An 18,837-nucleotide genomic window follows, 5' to 3' on the forward strand; every position below is an offset into this window, starting at 1 on the left:
AGTTGATAACACCACTGGTCAAGTCCTAGTAAAACTCCTGGAAGAATTCCCAGCACTTTGAACAGGACCAGGTATTGTTCATATTGTTTTTCATTCCTGTTCTAAGGTAAAAACTTGGGTAGATCATCACAATTTTGCCCCCGTTGCATAAATATGAAGGTTTAACAGACAGGCTGTTCTCCAGGGAGTGGGGAGAATTTTGTTCCACTGACTGCAGGTGTGAAAGCTGCTTTCCCTGCTCTGCTGGAGTTCCACCTCAACTTTCCCCAGAAGCCTGGGGAAACAGCTCAATTCTAAATAAAAGCAATGAACAGAAATCCTATTTTTTTCCCCCATTTTGTTCAAGCCATTCCCTGGGCAGTGGAGCCTTTCCCTGGGCAGCCGAGGAGCCGCTCCCTCTGTCCTGGGGGAAGCAGGAGCGGTCCATCCGTAGGTAATAACAACTTCTTTTAATGCCTTTCTTCTTTCCAAACAGGTTTTTTTAACTTCCTGGCACTTTCCCAGCAGTGTGCACCCTGATGGAGCCCTGAGTGCCGTGCAGGAGGGAGAAGGGAGCTGGGATAACACGTGGGAAGTTCCTTTGGGCGCTCCGTTCCCTCCTGGAGCATCCACAATTTTCGTGGTGTTTAATCCTCAGTACAGCCTTTGCTGCCTCGTCTGCAAAACTGCTCAGTGCAGCCAGCCCAGGGAGCGCCTGCCATGCCTGAGAGTGGCACACAATGGGCTGGGAATGCCTGAGATGCTTCCTGCTCCTGCTTTTCCTATTGCTGAGCACAACCCATCACTCGTGTCACAAGCAGGGGCCGGGAGGAAAGGCCAGTGCATTAAGACAGCACATAATTGTCATCTCTGAGTTTCTGACATTAATCGTTTTACTTAAAGGAGCCAGTGGAATGTTTTGGTTTTTTTGGTCCCCCCCACCTCAAGTGACAACACCCAGGAGATAGTCTGGGTAAAAAAATTATAAAAATAAGTTAAAAAAAAAAAAGACTCAAAATTTTTTGCTAATTAAAAGTAATGTGTTTTCCCATTTTTTGGCAATTTGATAACACAAAACACTTACTTGGGGGCCACAGGGGGAAACAAACTGAGACGGATAAAAAATGTTTTGTGTTCATCCAAGCAAGACTATGTTAATGCACATTATCCCATTAATGCACATCAACATCGGGAATAAGCGCGCCAATGCAAGCAAGAAGCATACACTTATCATCATTTGATAACATGTTTAATGACAGATTGACGGTTGATTTGCAAATGTGAACTGGCATCAATGTTGCTAACTTCAGCTTCTGCCGCCTCCTCTGCTATGCCAGCATATTTATGTGCATAATTTGATTTCGCAGCCACACTGTTAGTACATTTTTAATATTAACTATGCAAGAACAGACAGCCGAACTTAAGTTGCACTGATGGTTTGAGTTCATTAGATTGAAAAAGATGGGCAATGCTGACAAAGATGGAGATGGCAGCACAACATCAAAGAGGCAACACTTAACAAACACACTCCATTTTGAACAAACCGAACTAACACATTTCATGTTGTCGGCTGCAGCAGAGCCCTTATGTACAACAGCAAGGAAAAAATATGCTCCTGCCCTGGGCATGCTGACAGCAGCTCTGCGAGCAGCTCAGCAGGCCCCTGGCCACAGAGCTGGGAGATATTTCACTCATCCTCTGCAGGTAAAGGGCTGATTCTGAGCTGATGGCCCAGTGACAGCAGCGGAACTCGGAGCTGGAGTTGCTCCTGATTTACACTGGGGCGAGGCAGAGCCCGTCCCCATCTCCTCCCAGCAGTGCCTTTCCACAGCTGGGATTCTTTATGATGAATAATAAAGAGATTTGGCTGAGAGCTCTTGCACAAGCAGAACTGAAGTTCAGAGCCCCAGGGCCTCAGGCTGTGAGGGGTGGGATGTCCTTCCCGTGTCATGGACACTCCTGGTGCCTGCCCCTCCTTTGGTGATCCTGGGCAATTCAGTTCTGCTCTGGAGAGAACACGTAGCAGTGAGCTGGGAGGAGAATATTTCATCCTCTGCTCACATTAATGTCTGAGCATATACTGCATCTAGTTTGAATTTGCTTGTTGTGCTGCAATATATAATAAATTCCAGGCAGTGGCTTTATGGTGCACGTTGCAATTTTCAATTTTATGCTACAAACTGACCATCCGCAGGATTCTGACCATATAACCCGAGCCACTCCGTGCAGATGTAACATCAGCACCTCTGAAGCACAGGCAAACCATGATTTAGACACACAATTAGATGGACCAGGTCCTCAACAATTCTCAGCTGCCTGAATTACTGCTGAACAGCCTAATAAACATACAGCACATAGGCCCCTGCTCTGCAGAGCTTTTAAGAATCTTCTTAAGTTTGTCCCTAATCAGCAAAGCAACTCTTACAATTGCTGTTACTCAGAGATTACTCCTGGACAACAATCCTGTGGTGCTTGGACCCCCATGGAGTACTGGACAAGGCCAGGGTCAATAGGAAGCTGTGATTGAATAATCAGCATAAAGTGTTGATTATTGAATTTCATCCTGGAGACATTTGCCAGGCTGGGACACTGAGCAAGGGAGCAGGAAAGGACCTTCATCAATCTTGACCAGGCAGCAGCAGGAGGATTCCTGGGACCCCTGTCCTGCTGGCAGCTCCTGAGCAAATGCCTCCTGCCAGGATGCTGCCCTGGTCTGGCTGGAAAATCTGCTTCTTTTATTCTTTTATTGTCTGCTGTGAAAGAAACCTGAGGCTTTCATTTCAGTAAAACCCCTTGTGGAGGTCTGTGCTCTTTCTGCACAGACACCTGCATTGCAGGGAGAACCAATCCCAGTTCCTGGGCATTGGGCTCAAGAAGCTGCTAAGCAGCTGCACCGTACAGACCCCCAAAACCAGGAATACCTGAGCAATACCCTGGACACCCCTGGCACGTGTGGTTTTGAATCTGCTGGTGCATTAGGGTCTGACTCCCGCAGCAGACTATGAAGGTGCTGCTCTGAGTGCAAGAGGATCTCTCAGAAAGGCACCAAATCATCTCCACCAACACAGGGCACCAGGCAGATCTTGCTCATCCTAGTGAGGACACAAGAGATCTTGGAAGCTTTCTAAAGAGTGAAAAAACTAGAAAAAAATAAAGGAAAAAAAGGGCCAGCAGAGATATGTGTAAGAATGAGGCCACGCTCAGTTTATTTTGTTGTGTTTTAAGATAACAGCAGATTATCAGTGGGCGGCTCAGAGAGGCACCGGAGCAGCAGGGTGAGCCCTGAGAGCTGAGCAGCAGAGGAGGAGCTGGCCAGCCCCTCCCCAGCCTCGATAGCTGTCCTGTCAACAGCCTCGTGCTGCCTCCTCCTCCTCCTCACCTGGGCTGGAGCCACGACTGGGGACAAAGCAATTGGGAGCAAACCTTATCCCAGGGCCAGCAGCTGCGGTCACTGCTCGCTCAGGGCGGTGGGACAAAGGACAAGAGCTGTCTGCAGCTGTGGGGAGGCTGCCCAGCCCAGCCCCGGCCCAGCCCAGCCCTGATGTGCTGCGGGCACTGCAGGGAGGGCTCTGCAGGAGCTCCCAGCGCTGCATTTTCCCTCAGGACTGCCCCGGCTGCTGCTGTGCCTGTGCGCTCCCAGCACTGCCTGTGGGGAGCTGCACGGGACAGAGTGAGAAGGCGACACAGTGGAGGGACCATTCCTTTTCTCAAGTCACAATTATCTCTGCTACCACATTTGTGTCCTCGCTCTTGTCTCCATTTAAGTAAGTTACAATTCTCCCACTCTTGCTACTGAGTAGATGCAGATGCCACTTTGTTCCGTGTGATTTATAGCCAGTAGCTAATGTTCAGTTATAATTCCCCATTTTAGACATGAAAAATAGCCTGTAATGCTCAACACGAGGGCCTCTCAACAATGATATATAATTTAAAAATTAACATGAGGACAGAGGAGCCACGGGATTTTGAACTAGGGACTCTCTCATTCAAAGGTTAAATCTCTACAAGGTGAGCTAAAGGAATTAGTTGAGTTATTAAGTAAATGCCTCTGTTCTATTTTCCCAGCACATTAGCTGTTGCAGCCTTTTCCAGTTCAGTTGTGTTCCGCCCCAGCATGTTCAAAGTGCAAATGCTCGTGGCACTGTGTTCACACATTTGCTTTTTTTCAATGTCAAACAAACTGGAGCTGTTCAGAGCCAAAGGTCAAAGTGGAGGGTCCTTAAGGAAATCTCCTGGGAAATGATGTGATTGCTCTCATGTCTTTATTGTGTATAAAATCAGGCTTCATACGTGGCTCGTCCTTTCCAAGCATCTTAAAGCTATAAATGAGTCATGACTCATTCTTGCAACACCTAAGTTATGTAAGTGGTCTTGCTAATTTACTGGAATATCTTGAATAACTAATCATTTCCAGGATCAAACTCTGAGGCCTTGGAAACCTCTGAGCTCTGAAGAGCTCCTTTAGAAACAGAGATTTTAAATCCCAACCTCACACAATGAGGGAAAAGCAGAGCAGGGGACAGAACCTGCATCACCCGACTGGCTCTGCCAAACTCCAGCCATAAACCCCTCTTTGGGTAAAGCCCAGCAACTCAGAAAACCCAGGGAGAGGGAAAAGAGCTTGGTTCTGGAGAGGTTTGGGAGGTGGCATTCCTTTCCTGCCTGCTTTCTGTTCCCACTGAGGTGCAGCTCATCTCCTCGGTGTCTCCTGCTGCACTTTGCTTAATGGTCTCGCTCCAGCATCAAATATTGTATTTATGGATTACAAATTTATTGACATTTGACATTTGCATCAGCTTTCACCTGATCAACAGGAGCTCTGACTGCCAAAGGGAGCTATTATGGGGGATTTCAACAGCCATGGGAATGCCAAAAATGTCATTAAATCATATCAGAAAAACAATGTGTTCATAGCATTCATACATTTAGTCTTGCCAGTAAATCTTCTGGTTGATGCTTGGACCACCTACTGATGATACTCAAAGAAAAGGAGAAGCAGGGAGAATCGAAGAGATGAATTAAATTAAAACCAAATGACATGACGCCTGGCACAGTGGGATCTTTAATTTTCTACTCTATGAATCCAGAATAAGCAAAAAAAAGCAAAACAAAGCACAGTGGCTTGACTTTCTCTGAGTGAATTCCCTCCATACAGGCAGGGCTTAACTAAATAATCCTGAGTAATGTGTGCACCCCACATTATTGCATGAGATTTGTATGTGGGAGGTGCAGGATTCAGAAAACATATGGCACATGGAAAACAAATGACAGGGTGTGCTTTTACACTCGTGCTGGCTCTACTTATCACTCTTGTTGATATTTTTTTCCAGACATGAAATATGAATGCAGGAACTTTCACCTTAATCTCGTCGGAAAAATATCCAGAGTTATTTTTTTGGTGCATTTGTGATTTACAAGAGGCCACCACATAATTCCTGGGAGTACAGACAATGTTACAAAAAACACGGATCAAATAAACACAATTACCTCCCTCATCGTTTTTTCCTTGGATGACAAACCTGGGTCTTGCACCATGAGAACAGCAAGGCCAACAGATTAGGGCTCCATGGCATTAGGGAGGGAAGTGAGTGGCTGGCCTGGAGCCCACCCACAGCCTGTCTGCGCCTGACCAGCGTAGGGTGAGCTCCTCTGGAGGCTGGTCCTGAGCTGAGCAAGCATGAAGGAAGTTTTGAGTTTGCCCTTTGAGTTGTCTGCTGGAAGAGCAGCGTGTTTACCTCACACAAACACAGGCAGAAACAGGCCATGGTCATATCCCAGAGGGAGGGAATCCTCTGTGCTGTGCCTTGGGATGCAGATGAGGAGTGGGAAAAAGGAAATGGCAGTGTCGTTAATGTAAGGAGAGTGGGCAGCCGTGAGGACACAGTTCTGGTGCCAGCAGCTTGTCTTGGCCCCCCAAAGGAGCTGGTGTGGTGTGGCCACTGCTGTGCTTGGAGCACTGGCAGCTGAGTGGAATGAGGAGTGGCAAAGGCACTCAGGGAATGGGGCAGAGATGTTCTCCCAAGCTTTGGCTGGAAGCAGGACAGAGGTGGAGCTGGATGGAGATATTGATGGAGATATTATTCACCTGAATAATATGTCCCTGTGCAGGTTAATTACAATGCAGAAACCACTTTGTTTTTGATGGGCAGCCACACCAGGGCACCACTGAATGGGCTGGGAACACCCCCAGGTCACCTTGTGGTACAAACCTGGGGGAGTCAGAAATGGGGAGTGTTGGTGAGTTTTCATTAAATGACTGAAACCAGCAGTTTCCCATTGGAGTTGGAACAGTTCTCGCAGAGGAGAGGACAGACCCACCCTGTCTGCACAGAGTGCAGGGAGCAGCTGCTGGCTCTGAGCCCTGGGATCCTCTGCAGTTCAGGCTCCCCAAAGGAGGAATCCCTTCTCCTTCTCCCACACCCCCTCTGCTGTGGAACAGCACAAAGCAAACAGTCCTGGCTGGCCCGGGGAAAGGCTGGTGAAGGGAGGCAGAACCTGCACAGACCCCTCTGAGCTTGCTCTGACACAGTTGCTGCAGGAGGAGGAGTGCAGGGGAACAACCACATCAAAGCCACTCCAGCCACCTCTCCTTTCCTTTCAAAAATGTCACTGCAGCACCCTCCGCTTTCTGAAACAATGTTTATCATTGTTCTTCGATTGTCTGGGGCAATAAATGGTTAGAAATGAGCATATATCACCAGGAAATCTCTGCCTGCCCCTTCCCCCAAGCAGTGTCATAAAAACGTACAAATTCACATTAATAATGAAGTGCATTTCCCCGAGAAGCCACTGTGTATCTCAGGGAGAGCAGGCAAGGTGGCAGTTGCTGCAGAGTTTCCTATTAAAGAGCAGAGCAAATACTCATAAATCTGATGAGGGGCCAAAGCACATGTTAGGGCTGTCTCCCTCTTAATGGAACCTTTTCTGAAATGAAAAAAATATATATCTTGATACATTCAGGGTATTCATTAGACATGACAACCTCCTCCACTCCCCATGGCTCCCTCCCGCTCCTGCCTGGGCTGACCCCCGGCAGAAGAGCTGAGTGCTGGCAGGGGGGGAATTTGGAGGGGAGGAGGAACTGTTTGCTTTTAATAAAGGGATTCTGTAAATTTACTACGATGGACAAGTTCCCTCACGGCCCCGCGTGTCCCTCCTTCCCTCGCTGCAGCCATTCCCGGTGTGTGCCCCTCCTGGGTGACCTGCCATTCCCCACAGCCTGTCCGTCTGTCCATCCAGGGAATGGGAGCACACGGAGCCATTCCCCACAGCCTGTCCGTCTGTCCATCCAGGGAATGGGAGCACTCAGAGCCATTCCCCACAGCCTGTCCGTCTGTCCATCCAGGGAATGGGAGCACTCAGAGCCATTCCCCACAGCCTGTCCATCTGTCCATCCAGGGAATGGGAGCACACGGAGCCATTCCCCACAGCCTGTCCGTCTGTCCATCCGGGGAATGGGAGCACTCAGAGCCATTCCCCACAGCCTGTCCGTCTGTCCATCCGGGGAATGGGAGCACTCAGAGCCATTCCCCACAGCCTGTCTGTCTGTCCATCCAGGGAATGGGAGCACACGGAGCCATTCCCCACAGCCTGTCCGTCTGTCCATCCAGGGAATGGGAGCACTCAGAGCCATTCCCCACAGCCTGTCCGTCTGTCCATCCAGGGAATGGGAGCACTCAGAGCCATTCCCCACAGCCTGTCCGTCTGTCCATCCGGGGAATGGGAGCACTCAGAGCCATTCCCCACAGCCTGTCCGTCTGTCCATCCGGGGAATGGGAGCACACGGAGCCATTCCCCACAGCCTGTCCGTCTGTCCATCCGGGGAATGGGAGCACTCAGAGCCATTCCCCACAGCCTGTCCGTCTGTCCATCCGGGGAATGGGAGCACTCAGAGCCATTCCCCACAGCCTGTCCGTCTGTCCATCCGGGGAATGGGAGCACACGGAGCCATTCCCCACAGCCTGTCCGTCTGTCCATCCGGGGAATGGGAGCACTCAGAGCCATTCCCCACAGCCTGTCTGTCTGTCCATCCGGGGAATGGGAGCACACAGGATCCCTCTGGCAGGAGACCTCTCCTGCCCCCTCACACCTTGGAGGGCTCAGCTCCTTCTCCTGGGAGCTCAGGATCCTCCAGCAGGGGAGTAGCAGGGTAAGGATCGGCCCCGGGCTCTCTCAGGGCTGGCATTTTGCTGCCTGGTGTTGTGTTTGGTGTTATCCCAGCTGGACACCCTGTGGGGGCTGAGATGCTCTTGGAGAAGAGCCACAGTCCCATGGAAGCCAGAGCTCTGTGCTCTGTGTGTCCCACCCCGTTCCCCCTCTGGCAGGGAGGGTCCTGGGCTGGAGCTGCAAGTCCTGCTTGCATTTCTGTGGAACCCAGTGAAAGGCCTGATCCCTCCTCTCAACAGACCCTGCCTGGATGCACAACCACACCCAGCTCCAAACTGAGGTTGGAAGAGACAGCAGAATGAGGCCTGAAGACTACAGCTTAATAATCATGAATTATCTGTTCATTATCCCAATAAATAGTGAAAAATCTCTTCCTCCTTTCCTCCTCCCATAAAGCTGTATCTATAATTTTCCTCATTTTCCATCTGTGCTCCATCATATTTGCACTGAGTGCTCATCCTGCTAAATTACATTATTTTTATTGAAAGGTCCTTTGGAGGGCTGGATACTGTTCATGTCTTTTCCTTTTGTTATTGATCTTTGTGATCCCATTGCTGAGGTGTAAAATATATAAATAAGACTCAGGTACCCTTCCTTTGAAATCTCACCTGGTAGAAATGTTCTGCTATAGATTATGAAGGCTGTAGCATTTAATAATATCAGGCACAGCAAGGAGAAGGCAAGATTTTGATGTCCTTATGAATAGTGAATGCTGGAGGAGGCTGGCACTGTTCAAGGTCAGTTAGAGTCTGCTCCAAAGTTGCTGTTTCTTTGTGAGCAGAGGAGTCCCTGCCTTGGAACTGCCACATGCAATGTGTTTGTACAGAGCCCAGGAACAATGTGGGTTCACCCAGCGGGTTGGAAGCTCAAATGCAATGTTAAATAATACTGATCTTAATAGCAACCTGTAAAACCTGTAAAACCTTCCTAAAAAGCCAGGAAATCTGCACGGATCCATCGGTGCTGCCACAGCCTGGTGGATCATCTGGCCTGGCCCTGCTCTCAGGGAAGCCAAGAACACACCATTATTGGGTTTACAAGGACGATGGCTAGATTGAAAAAAAAAAAATGCTATCCAAGAAAATTTTGAAGATTTAAAAATGTTAAATAAAAAAAAAAATCTGGATCTACCACTTCAGGTAAACAGTGATAAATTTCAAAGGATTAAGAGAACTGAGGCTTCACCAGGACAGGATTGTTTTGAGGGAGGGCTGATGGTTTGGAGGTAGTTCCTTGCTTCAGCAGGATTTTGCTTCAGCAAAAAGGCCAACCTGTTTCTTTTCCTAGCTCTGTCTTCTCTCGTTCAATTTTACCCTGTTTATCCTAACAAAAATATTTATTAAAATGGAACTTCCCCACAGAGTTTTTCTTCCCATTGAGAAGCCATCATTTGCCAAAAAGACATTGTCAGGAGAATCCCATTTGAATGGACTAATCAAGACTTCATAGGATGAACACTCTTTTTCTGGCTGATGGCATGGGGAGCAGAACCCTTGGTAAATTCTGCTTACAAAATTGTGGTGACACCACTGCAGGCAGGCACATCCCAGCATGTCTGATTCTCCTGGAAGGATCTCTCAGCTTCTAATATTTGTTGCTAAGAAGAAATGAAAGTTGAAGAGCAAGCTAAATTCCCTAAAATAGAATTTTGTACCACCGATTCACACAATTGTCCTTGACCACCTAACAGCCATATTGGCTAAGGGTGGAACATGATCAGAGCAGCTCCTACTGCTTCAGAGGGATGAGAAAATAAAATCCAGGGAAGAAAAAAATCTTCTATTTTGGTATACTTAACACATACAGTTATCTACATGTCCTATATATCATTTAACAAATTGCTTTGCAATTCTTACAGGGTGTGGTATAATGACTGATTTAAAATCACTGCATTGCTTAAACTGCATTGTTCTTCATCAAGTTGAGTCATTTTTATGTGAAGTGTCAAGCTCTCTAACAAATAACTGCTGCCAGACAAATCAAGTTCCTCATCTTAAAGCTACGGCTAAATAGTTTATAGCTTTAATCTGCTCACTGAGGTGTGCAGTCTATGACAGTAATTATAAATGCAAGGAGAAATTATAGCTGAATGCTTTAACTGCATTAGGAGCCATTTGATGAACAATCATGATTGCCTGCTCATTTTCAACAATAGAGGGCAAGTTAGTGTCAGTGCATTAGAGGATTTTCAGTTCTGCTCTGCTCTTTCTTCCATTTACCACAGAATGTCAGTTGTCTCCTATAAAGTAGAAAAAAAAGCGCCGCAGAAGCTTTAAACTTGATGGTTAAAAAAAGACAAAGGAGGAAACAGAGAGAAAAACTGTTTATCATTTTGACTTTTTTTTTTTGTTTTGCACAGCCTTACTTTCAAATTAGTTCATCTCAGGTAGCTGCCTGTTCGCTTATCGGGGTCTTTTGAAACAGAAATCGCCCCAGTCAGGTTGGGTAATTTGACTTTATGGAGATTTATTTCTATCAGAAGTTGTAGCCAAGGCCACAGAGAGCCTCAGTTAGTGACCAGTTCCAAGCCAATCCCACCTGGCTCTAAAGTGAGAAATACAATTGTGCCCTGCCTTTTTCCTCAGAACAACATAAAAATTCTAATTCAGTTGAAGAAATGAACGAATGTTCTTCAAGGTACAAGTCAACATACAAATTACTTCTAATTAAAGCCATGTTTCCTAATGTTCATGGGTTTTCTATGAAGAATAACAATAAAAACAAATTTGAAGTGGGTTAAATGAAAGAGAATAGAGATGTTTGATTGTTGTATATTACACATAATCTTACTTTATATTACTAAACCCATATCACTTAGAAGAATTCAGGAAAACACCAAAGATGACTATAAAAGAGATATATATATCTTTTTACATTTAAGAAGAATTTATAGCAAATTTCTTATAAACAGCCTCACAGAGGTCTTAAAAATAAATCTATACCCATAACACATTTTTCTACAGTACTAACCCAGATTATTCATTTATATTTTTAATGATAGCTAACATTTGACAATATAACCTCTACTAGTAAATGCCATTGAAATATAAAGTACTTTATGTATCTCTATACTTCAAGTATTCTTTCCACTGTTTTATTTCCATTTATTTCAATCTATAGTCTCTATTTTTATGCCTATTTCACTGCAATATTGCCTGCAAGAAGGAAACATAAATGCATGTATGTGTTTTAAGGATCTCAGCTTTATATTTCTCCTTTCTAAATACTCTGCTCTCCTCTGTTATTATTCAAATGTATACTGGATCTTAAAAATAACATGGTAAGAGTAAGTAAACTCTGAAAATCCCTGTTATTTGATTTAGTCTCCTTGCAGATTTCTGAAGAATCCATATGAATAAACTCAGGCCTCCCCACTCCCAACCTCGTCAGAACTTCAGGGAGGCTTTCGGCTCCGAAACTGTAATAAAATCTTTACAATGCCATCCCAAATACCCCATCATTTCAGACAATTTGTGCTATCATGCATACCAACTGAAATTATAGCTCCAGATAACAGTGCTATCACTCTGTCATTGCAATTTAAATATATTTTTTCAAAGGTAAGATACAACCTGCATCTTGATATAAATTAGAAATGGATGAGTATTACGAGGACAGCAATTTCTCGGCATCCAGAGGCAGGAAGGACAGTCCCTTATTTATGTAGTTACACATCACCTGAATAATATGTCTCCGTGAGGGTTATTACAATGCAGAAACCACTTTTTTTTTTCCCCTTGGAGATTTTTTTTTCTCCCCTTTTGTATTTGTTCTTCCAATCCTCAGCAACAGTAACGTGTTTACAAAGGTGGGTGTTTGGTTTGCCTCTGAGTAATAACACGGTGCTTTCAAGACCAAATCTGAAACATTTGTCACACGTTAAGCCATGAATGTGCCAAAATAACTGTTGTGTTAATATATCTGGCAGATAGCTTTTGTTTGATAGTCCCCAAATTATTGGTTTGCTCTGATATCTCTTGTGTGAAAACTATGAATGGCAGAGTCTTAATAATCATTAAGTGGTGGGGAAGGAAACAAAGTATGGGATGTTTATCCCTACCCAGCCTCTCGGGGGTGTTGATTTGGAGTGGCCAGGTAAACAAGCAACATTCTAATGTTGGGGTAAAGTGCCCAAATAGATACTTTAGGGTATTAGCCCTATTTAGAAAACAAACTCCTTAGGAGTGAGATGGAATTTTGCTGGCTAAAATATGCAGGAAGCATAAATCTCCTCCAATGCAGACAGCATGTACAGAATGTATGCAAAACTTAAATCTTACTGCACTTGAACACTGACATTATACTCCATGGCAATAGCTTACAGTACCAGCCCAAAGTAACCCCTTGATCAGTGGCTTAAATTATTCAAAAGTAGCATTTTTAATGGAGCTTAAGTGACACAGAGCGCTCGTGCTGGCTTTGGCAGCAGAAAGTGTTTCCTAAAACATGAATATTTGCAGCAAACAAATGGGAAATCTTCCCCCAAATGGGGACTGAGCCCCATCCTCTCAATCAGCTAGAGGATGGCCACAAAGCCAGGTGGCATCAGTGACAACCCACAGCACATCTTTAATTTTCACCATCTGACAAATTCATTTTCTGAATGTTATTCAAGTAATGAACACCTCGGAGAAAACCTGGATCTGCACATGGTTGTTCTGTGAACACCAGCAGAGCCTGAGTCTGCTGGAAGAATTGCTGGGAACAACTAAACAGAGCCCTCCTGGAAAAAAAAAACTGGTTAGAACAAAAAACTTCTATTTGGACTTTTAGTTGATGTTCTGCATATTTATTTCAATCAAGAATATTCAAGTTTGTGAATCAAGTAAAATTAAAAATGCAAAAATGGTGTGGCATCTGAATATTACATTACATGTTATAAACATTGGTTGTGGTAACTGGTGTATCTTGCAGCAAAAAAATAGCAACACTAGCGCAGCAGTATCCTACTAACAGGTCTTGGAAATATTAAGCTTGTAAAAAATCTCAATTAAGCAGTAACTCCCCCAGGTTATACGAGAACTTGCACTGAAGTCAGTGATGTTTATGGATTGACTTCCACCAACACGAAGCAAAATATAATCAAACATCTTAAAGATTAAAAAAGGAATGATGGAGAGAGAGGTTAAAATGATGTGACAAAAAAGGCCACTCACAGTAGCAAGTGTTTAAGTAAGTGTAAAATATTAAAATATTTTACAAAACTGAACATCCAAATATCAACAGAAGAATAACTGAACTTCTAGATAGGAACTTTTCAGAGTTATTTGTAGATTCTTGAGGCTGTATTTGAGATTATGAGAAACTCAGAATAATTGAGATTTTGCTAATTTGACTTTTGAATTTTCTTTTTTTTCCCCATCCAAATCAGATTTATTGGTGTGCTAGCACTGAGTGAGGTAATGACCTTTTGAGTTTCAGTGCTCTTTATCTGCTTTTTTCCATTCTCACTGCAAAGAGCAGCACTTAGTTCTTGCATTCCACACCGAAGTGCAGTGGATGTGAAATGATTTATTCTTAGGGACAAAAGAGAAATGGGCAAACAGCTATTTTGCAAATAACGAGCAGCAACATTTCTCTCTAGGGCAGTGTGGGTTTGCATTGACCAAGCTCTCTTCCTGAAAACGTTATAAAATGGATGTGTACATGCGGGGGAGGAGCGGCGCAGCATACACCATACATTTTATACTGTTTTCCTACTTTGACCAAAGCACGGAGCCTGACGGAGCCTCCTGGAAATGCTGAAATGAAAACTCGCTATAGAGCATGCATACCTTAAGAGTTATTCTTCATCCACTTCTGCTACAAATTGTGAATGGTGTTCTGGTGACTTGCTGTGTGTTTTGCTTAGATGAAGTTTTACTGCATGTTTGCTCGCAAATGTCCGACAGCACAACTTACATTTGAACTTAGAGTCTGTGTCCTCTTCTCCAGCTATTGTTTCAGGAGATCTTTGAACTGAAACTCTGGAGATTTCTTGCTCTACCTTGGTTTGCTGCTCCACAGCCAGCCTGTTCATGTCTTTCATTTGGAAACCTAGGTGGGATTCTAAGTGGCTAATGTAAGTAGAGGGGGTTCGGAACTGAGATGCACAGTCACTGCAATAAAAGACTGGATGTCCTTTGTCCATGTTTTTCAAAAACTTTGTTCCTCCGGTTTTCCTAAGTTGATACTTGACATTTGCCAACCAGTGGCTGATGGTGGTCATCGACAGTCCAGTGAATTTGGAAATCTGCATGCGCTCTTGTGGGCCTAGATCTGATAATAAATATTTACCTTCAGATGTCTGGAAGAGACTGGAAGCAAACTGAGCTTGCAAAATGAGCAGATGCTGAGGGTTCCAGTTTGACTGCCTGCCCTTCCTTTTATGCAGAGTGGAGACTTCCGTGGAGACGTCCTCGAAGCGTCGGACATCTATTTCCAACTTCATGGACGGGATCCTTGAGGATGCAGCAGGTTTTGGTGTGGTAGCTTTGGGAAGAACTTTGACCATGTCGGCGATGTCAGACAGAGCGTGCTTTTGAGGTGGAGAAGTACAAGATTGTGCTTGAGCTGACTCAGCTTTCTTGCCTTTGGATTTGGTCAGGTCAATAGGCTGATCATTGTTTTCAAACAAATAGTGCCTGGATACGCTTGCAGGCTTTGGTGGGGTTGGAGCGGGAGATAAAACTGGCTTCTCCATCATGTTTAGATTGGGTTTGTGGAACATGGAAATTGTGCTAGAGCTGGGGCTGCAGTTGGATTGAGGCTGTAAGGGCTCAGTGGCTTTGCCCAGGTGATTGTTCAGGACGGACTGCAGTGCACTCAGGGGGTTGACACAGGGCAGCTCCGAGGAATGGTTGGCAGCAGCACAACCATTACTGAGAGAAGCTGCTGGTGGCTCCTTGAGGACTGGCTTTTCTTTTCCACTGTCCTCTTTAATTTTGTCTTCTTCTTTCAAGGGACACGGTTCTGTCTTTTTTGGCTCCACAGAGGCTTCAGCTTTGAGGAGAGGTTCCCTCTCACTCTGGCTGAGTGAGGCCGGCTCAGCCTGGACACTCTCCTTAGCATAGTCCTTATGTACCTCCTCCTTCTCCTCAGCCTCCTTCTTCACTTGAGTGCACTGGCTCACGTTTGCTGAGATAGGGACCAGAGGCATCACCTTCCACTTGGGTGCTATGGGCCTCAATTTATTGGTCATGGTTGGCCTGATTTGGAGCACCTGGGATCCCACAGGCAGGGACGGCTTGGCTCCCTCGGAGAGCTGGTAAGCTGCGTGGATGCTGGGATATGCACTCCAGCTGGGAGCTCCGTTCTGAGCTTTATTGATGGCTGTCGTGACAGTGTTCTCCAAGGACTTTAAAATGTCCCCACCGCCCTTTGAACCATCTTCTAAATCTTCTTCTCGGAGGTACTGATATTTCATTGTGGGATCCAGGGGTTTCTGAAGAGTGTCTTCGTACTCCTCAGTTTTCATTGCTTTCTCATCTTTGTTTGCATCATCAGTTTTATCTTTTTTACTTTCTTTTTTAAGTTCAGAAGCAGGACCTATGCATTCTGCAGATGATTTACTGGTTGATTTTGAAACAGGGCTGTCACTGGCTGGTGCTTCAGACAGCGACTGCATTTTTTCCACAGCTAAAGGATCCAGAACAAGTTGTTTTCCTTTCTTTGAAGCTGAACTTGTGACTTTCAAGAAATGGCCAGTGACCATCATATGGGTTGTGAGCTGCTGCAAGGTATCATGGGAGCTTCCACATTCCATACACTTCAAAATCTGGGATTTGCAGGCCTCGAACTGCCAGGTGTAGCTGGCCCCATTCTGGTACCCGTAGCGATTGTTGGAGGAGAGCTGCAGGTTCGCGTTCTTCTGGGGAGAGAAGGTGTCTGAGAAAGACCCTGTTGTGGAGTCGGGGGAGCAAGGCCTGTTCACATCAAACACACGTTTCTTGGCTGGAGTGACCATTTTTGAAGAAATGGTTGGTACCGGCTCCTTCAAAGGCACTTTTTGGTAATGTTTTGTTTTTATCATATGAACACTCAGATCTTGAAGGGAATCAAAAGAGTCACCACAGAACATGCACTTCAGAACTTTTTGTGCATCTTCCTTGTCCATGTCCTGGAAGGCCCTTTTCCGGGGCTTGGAGTAGCTGGTAGGTCTGTGCTTGTCCTTTTTGTGGTTGTCATCCTGGTAGTGGCCTGTCTCGTTCATGTGGACCGTGAGCTCTACCAGGGTGTCGTAGGCAGCGCTGCACTGCCGGCAGCGGAACCGGCTGGCGCCCGTGAACACAGTCCCGCACATTTTGCTGCTCTGCCTGTAGAGCTGCACTGAGCTGAACAGGTTGGGCTTGGAGACAGGCCTGGAAGGTAAATTCTGCTGCAGGCTTTTGGACAGTGCGTCTTGGTGCCAATCGAAATCAGCTTTGTTCCCTCCGTTCCTGTTGTCGCAACTCCTCTTTTCAGAGTTGGACAACTTGAAACCCAGCCCCAAGCCTGTCCAGTAAGAGTCCGACAGGATGTTGGCATAGACTGCTGTCATTTTATCCATGCAATCGTGTGCTTCGCTCTGGGCTTTGGGGTGGGCGCTGCTTTTGGGGTCCTGGGGCTCCCTGGAGCAGATGTTTTTGATATCTGCCACATGGTCACTACTGTCACTCAGCAGCGATTCGTTCTCTGCGTCCTGGTTGGATATGTGACTGACAGGGGAATTCTGGAAACTAAAGTTCCCTTTCTGCTCAGGACCCACTTCGTGCTCCTCATCCGTGCCAGTGTCATTGCTGCTCTGCAGCTGAGCAGTGGAGTTGTTGTCATCGTCATCTTCTTCCTCCTCCTTTATATCTTCCTCTTCCTTTATATCTTCCTCTTGGACGTAACCTGAAATGTAATGTCAATATATGAAATAACCTGTTAAAGGAGCATGTTTCAGTTCCACTTTTCTGCTTTCACTATGCATTTTCTTTACTGGATTTTGTTTTAATCTGTAACTGTATTTTCTGTTACTTCTGGAAGTGAAAAAAAGCCAAACGATGTCTCTTTTTTGTGAAGGTTGCTGCATTTTGTTGGCAGATGATCATAATTCTTTATAACTGCCAGAGATCCCGAGTTAATAATTTTCCTGTCATGGGAGTATAATTCTAACTGTCCTGTAATGGGACAGTTGGAAAATTCATATGTAAGAATTTAAAGTTTATACTAAAAGCTTCAATTCTATGAAATTGTTTTTAGCCTCAGTGAGAGAAAGGGTTGAATTTGCAAGGAAGAGAAGAAAAATAAGTGCCATAATCTTACTGGTTCAGAGCATTATCTAGGTACAGTAACCTTTTGCCACTTGATCACCTAAAAATGCACTTTAGGATGTACACAAATAATTTTTATGTCAAAATACAACATCTGAAAGTGTTAATAGGCATAAGTGAAACCCTTTTGTTTATAAAAGTAATGTACTGTGTACCATAAAAGCAAATTGTGCTTCAGTTAAATTTTCCTTTGGAAGGTACATACAGTAATTTATTCCTCACAAGATCCTTTGTCCTTCTCTAGGAAAAGCAGAAGTACCAGACAGCTGCACATCCCTCACAATATGGATAAAATTTGCTGCTTAATTAGGCATTGACATGTTTACTATAACCTTTACAGAAGAGTAACTTGTGCTGAGGAATTCTCTCTTTTTTGGTGTCTGTGTAAGAGACTGACACAATCTCATGTAAGTGGGAGAAGTGACCAGTTCCAGTATCTCCAGAGGGTCTACAGGGAAGGCAGAGAGGGATTCTCCATCAGGAACTGTAGTGACAGACAAGGAGGAATGGCTTAAACTGACAGAGAGGAGGTTTAGATTAGATATATGGAAGAAATTCTGCCCTGTGAGGGTGGGGATGCCCTGGCACAGGGTGCCCAGAGAAGCTGTGGCTGCCCCTCGATCCCTGGAAGTGTCCAAGGCCAGGCTGGATGGGGCTTGGAGCAGCCTGGGTGAACGGAAAGTGTCACCCATGGCAGGGTTGATTCTGTGACTCTGTGCAGAAAGCACCATCAAAATTTCACAAAACCATCAGTCACATCTGTTTTAATGGTTTAGGGGTTTGGGCAGCTTTAAAAACACATTTCAGTGTCCTCCCTGTAAAAGCATTTCTGTTTATGTAAATGATTTAAATTGCTGTGGGCATTTTAAGGACAGTGGAGACCAGTTCTGCAAGACAACCTCGGGTACAAGAGATGCTCGTGTTCTTCCAACAGGACTTTTTAGTAAGATTTCATTGGACATGAAGGGATGTAGCTGGTTAACAGAAATAACATTAATTTAAGTGGACTTTGCATTATTTATTTTAGAAGTAAAGAGTGTCTTATATCTGTACACCCACATGCTTTAAATGCAGAGTCTGTAATAAGTAGCATAAATTTTGCACGTCACACTGATGTCCATGTAATAAATTGTTGAGTGACCTGTTCTCTTCCCACCAGTTCTCCCCCAGGCTTATTCTGACATTCCAAACCTCTGAGATCCTCATGTGTAACTGTGTTACAGGGAAGAAATAATATAAGAGAAATCCAAACTCGGCAACTGGATGAATGCTTCCTCCCTTTCCTAGATGAGAAATTTTCCCACCCAAATTAAGCAGGCCCAGGCAGATGTAAGATGGGAAAAGTGCAGTCCTGAAGAAGTGGGAGTCTGAAATGTCACTGTCATTAAGAATTGACAGAACTCAGGAGCTTCAAAGC

The 18,837-nt window shown here is 45.1% G+C and overlaps 1 protein-coding gene across 3 annotated transcripts in view; it reads right to left on the minus strand.

Moving 5' to 3' along the window:
* TSHZ2 (teashirt zinc finger homeobox 2) overlaps positions 1-18,837 on the minus strand; it is a 205,235-nt gene that overhangs the window by 59,486 nt on the left and 126,912 nt on the right. The window contains exon 2 of one of the 3 annotated variants that reach the window (XM_066561784.1): positions 14,047-16,998. In XM_066561784.1, coding sequence (XP_066417881.1) covers positions 14,047-16,998 — 2,952 coding nt within the window. Of the gene's footprint in view, positions 1-12,924; positions 16,999-18,837 lie in introns of those variants that run through there. The other 2 variants (XM_066561782.1, XM_066561781.1) reach the window with 2 other exon arrangements.

Source organism: Molothrus aeneus, chromosome 17 (genome assembly GCF_037042795.1).
Source record: "Molothrus aeneus isolate 106 chromosome 17, BPBGC_Maene_1.0, whole genome shotgun sequence".
NCBI lineage: Eukaryota > Metazoa > Chordata > Aves > Passeriformes > Icteridae > Molothrus > Molothrus aeneus.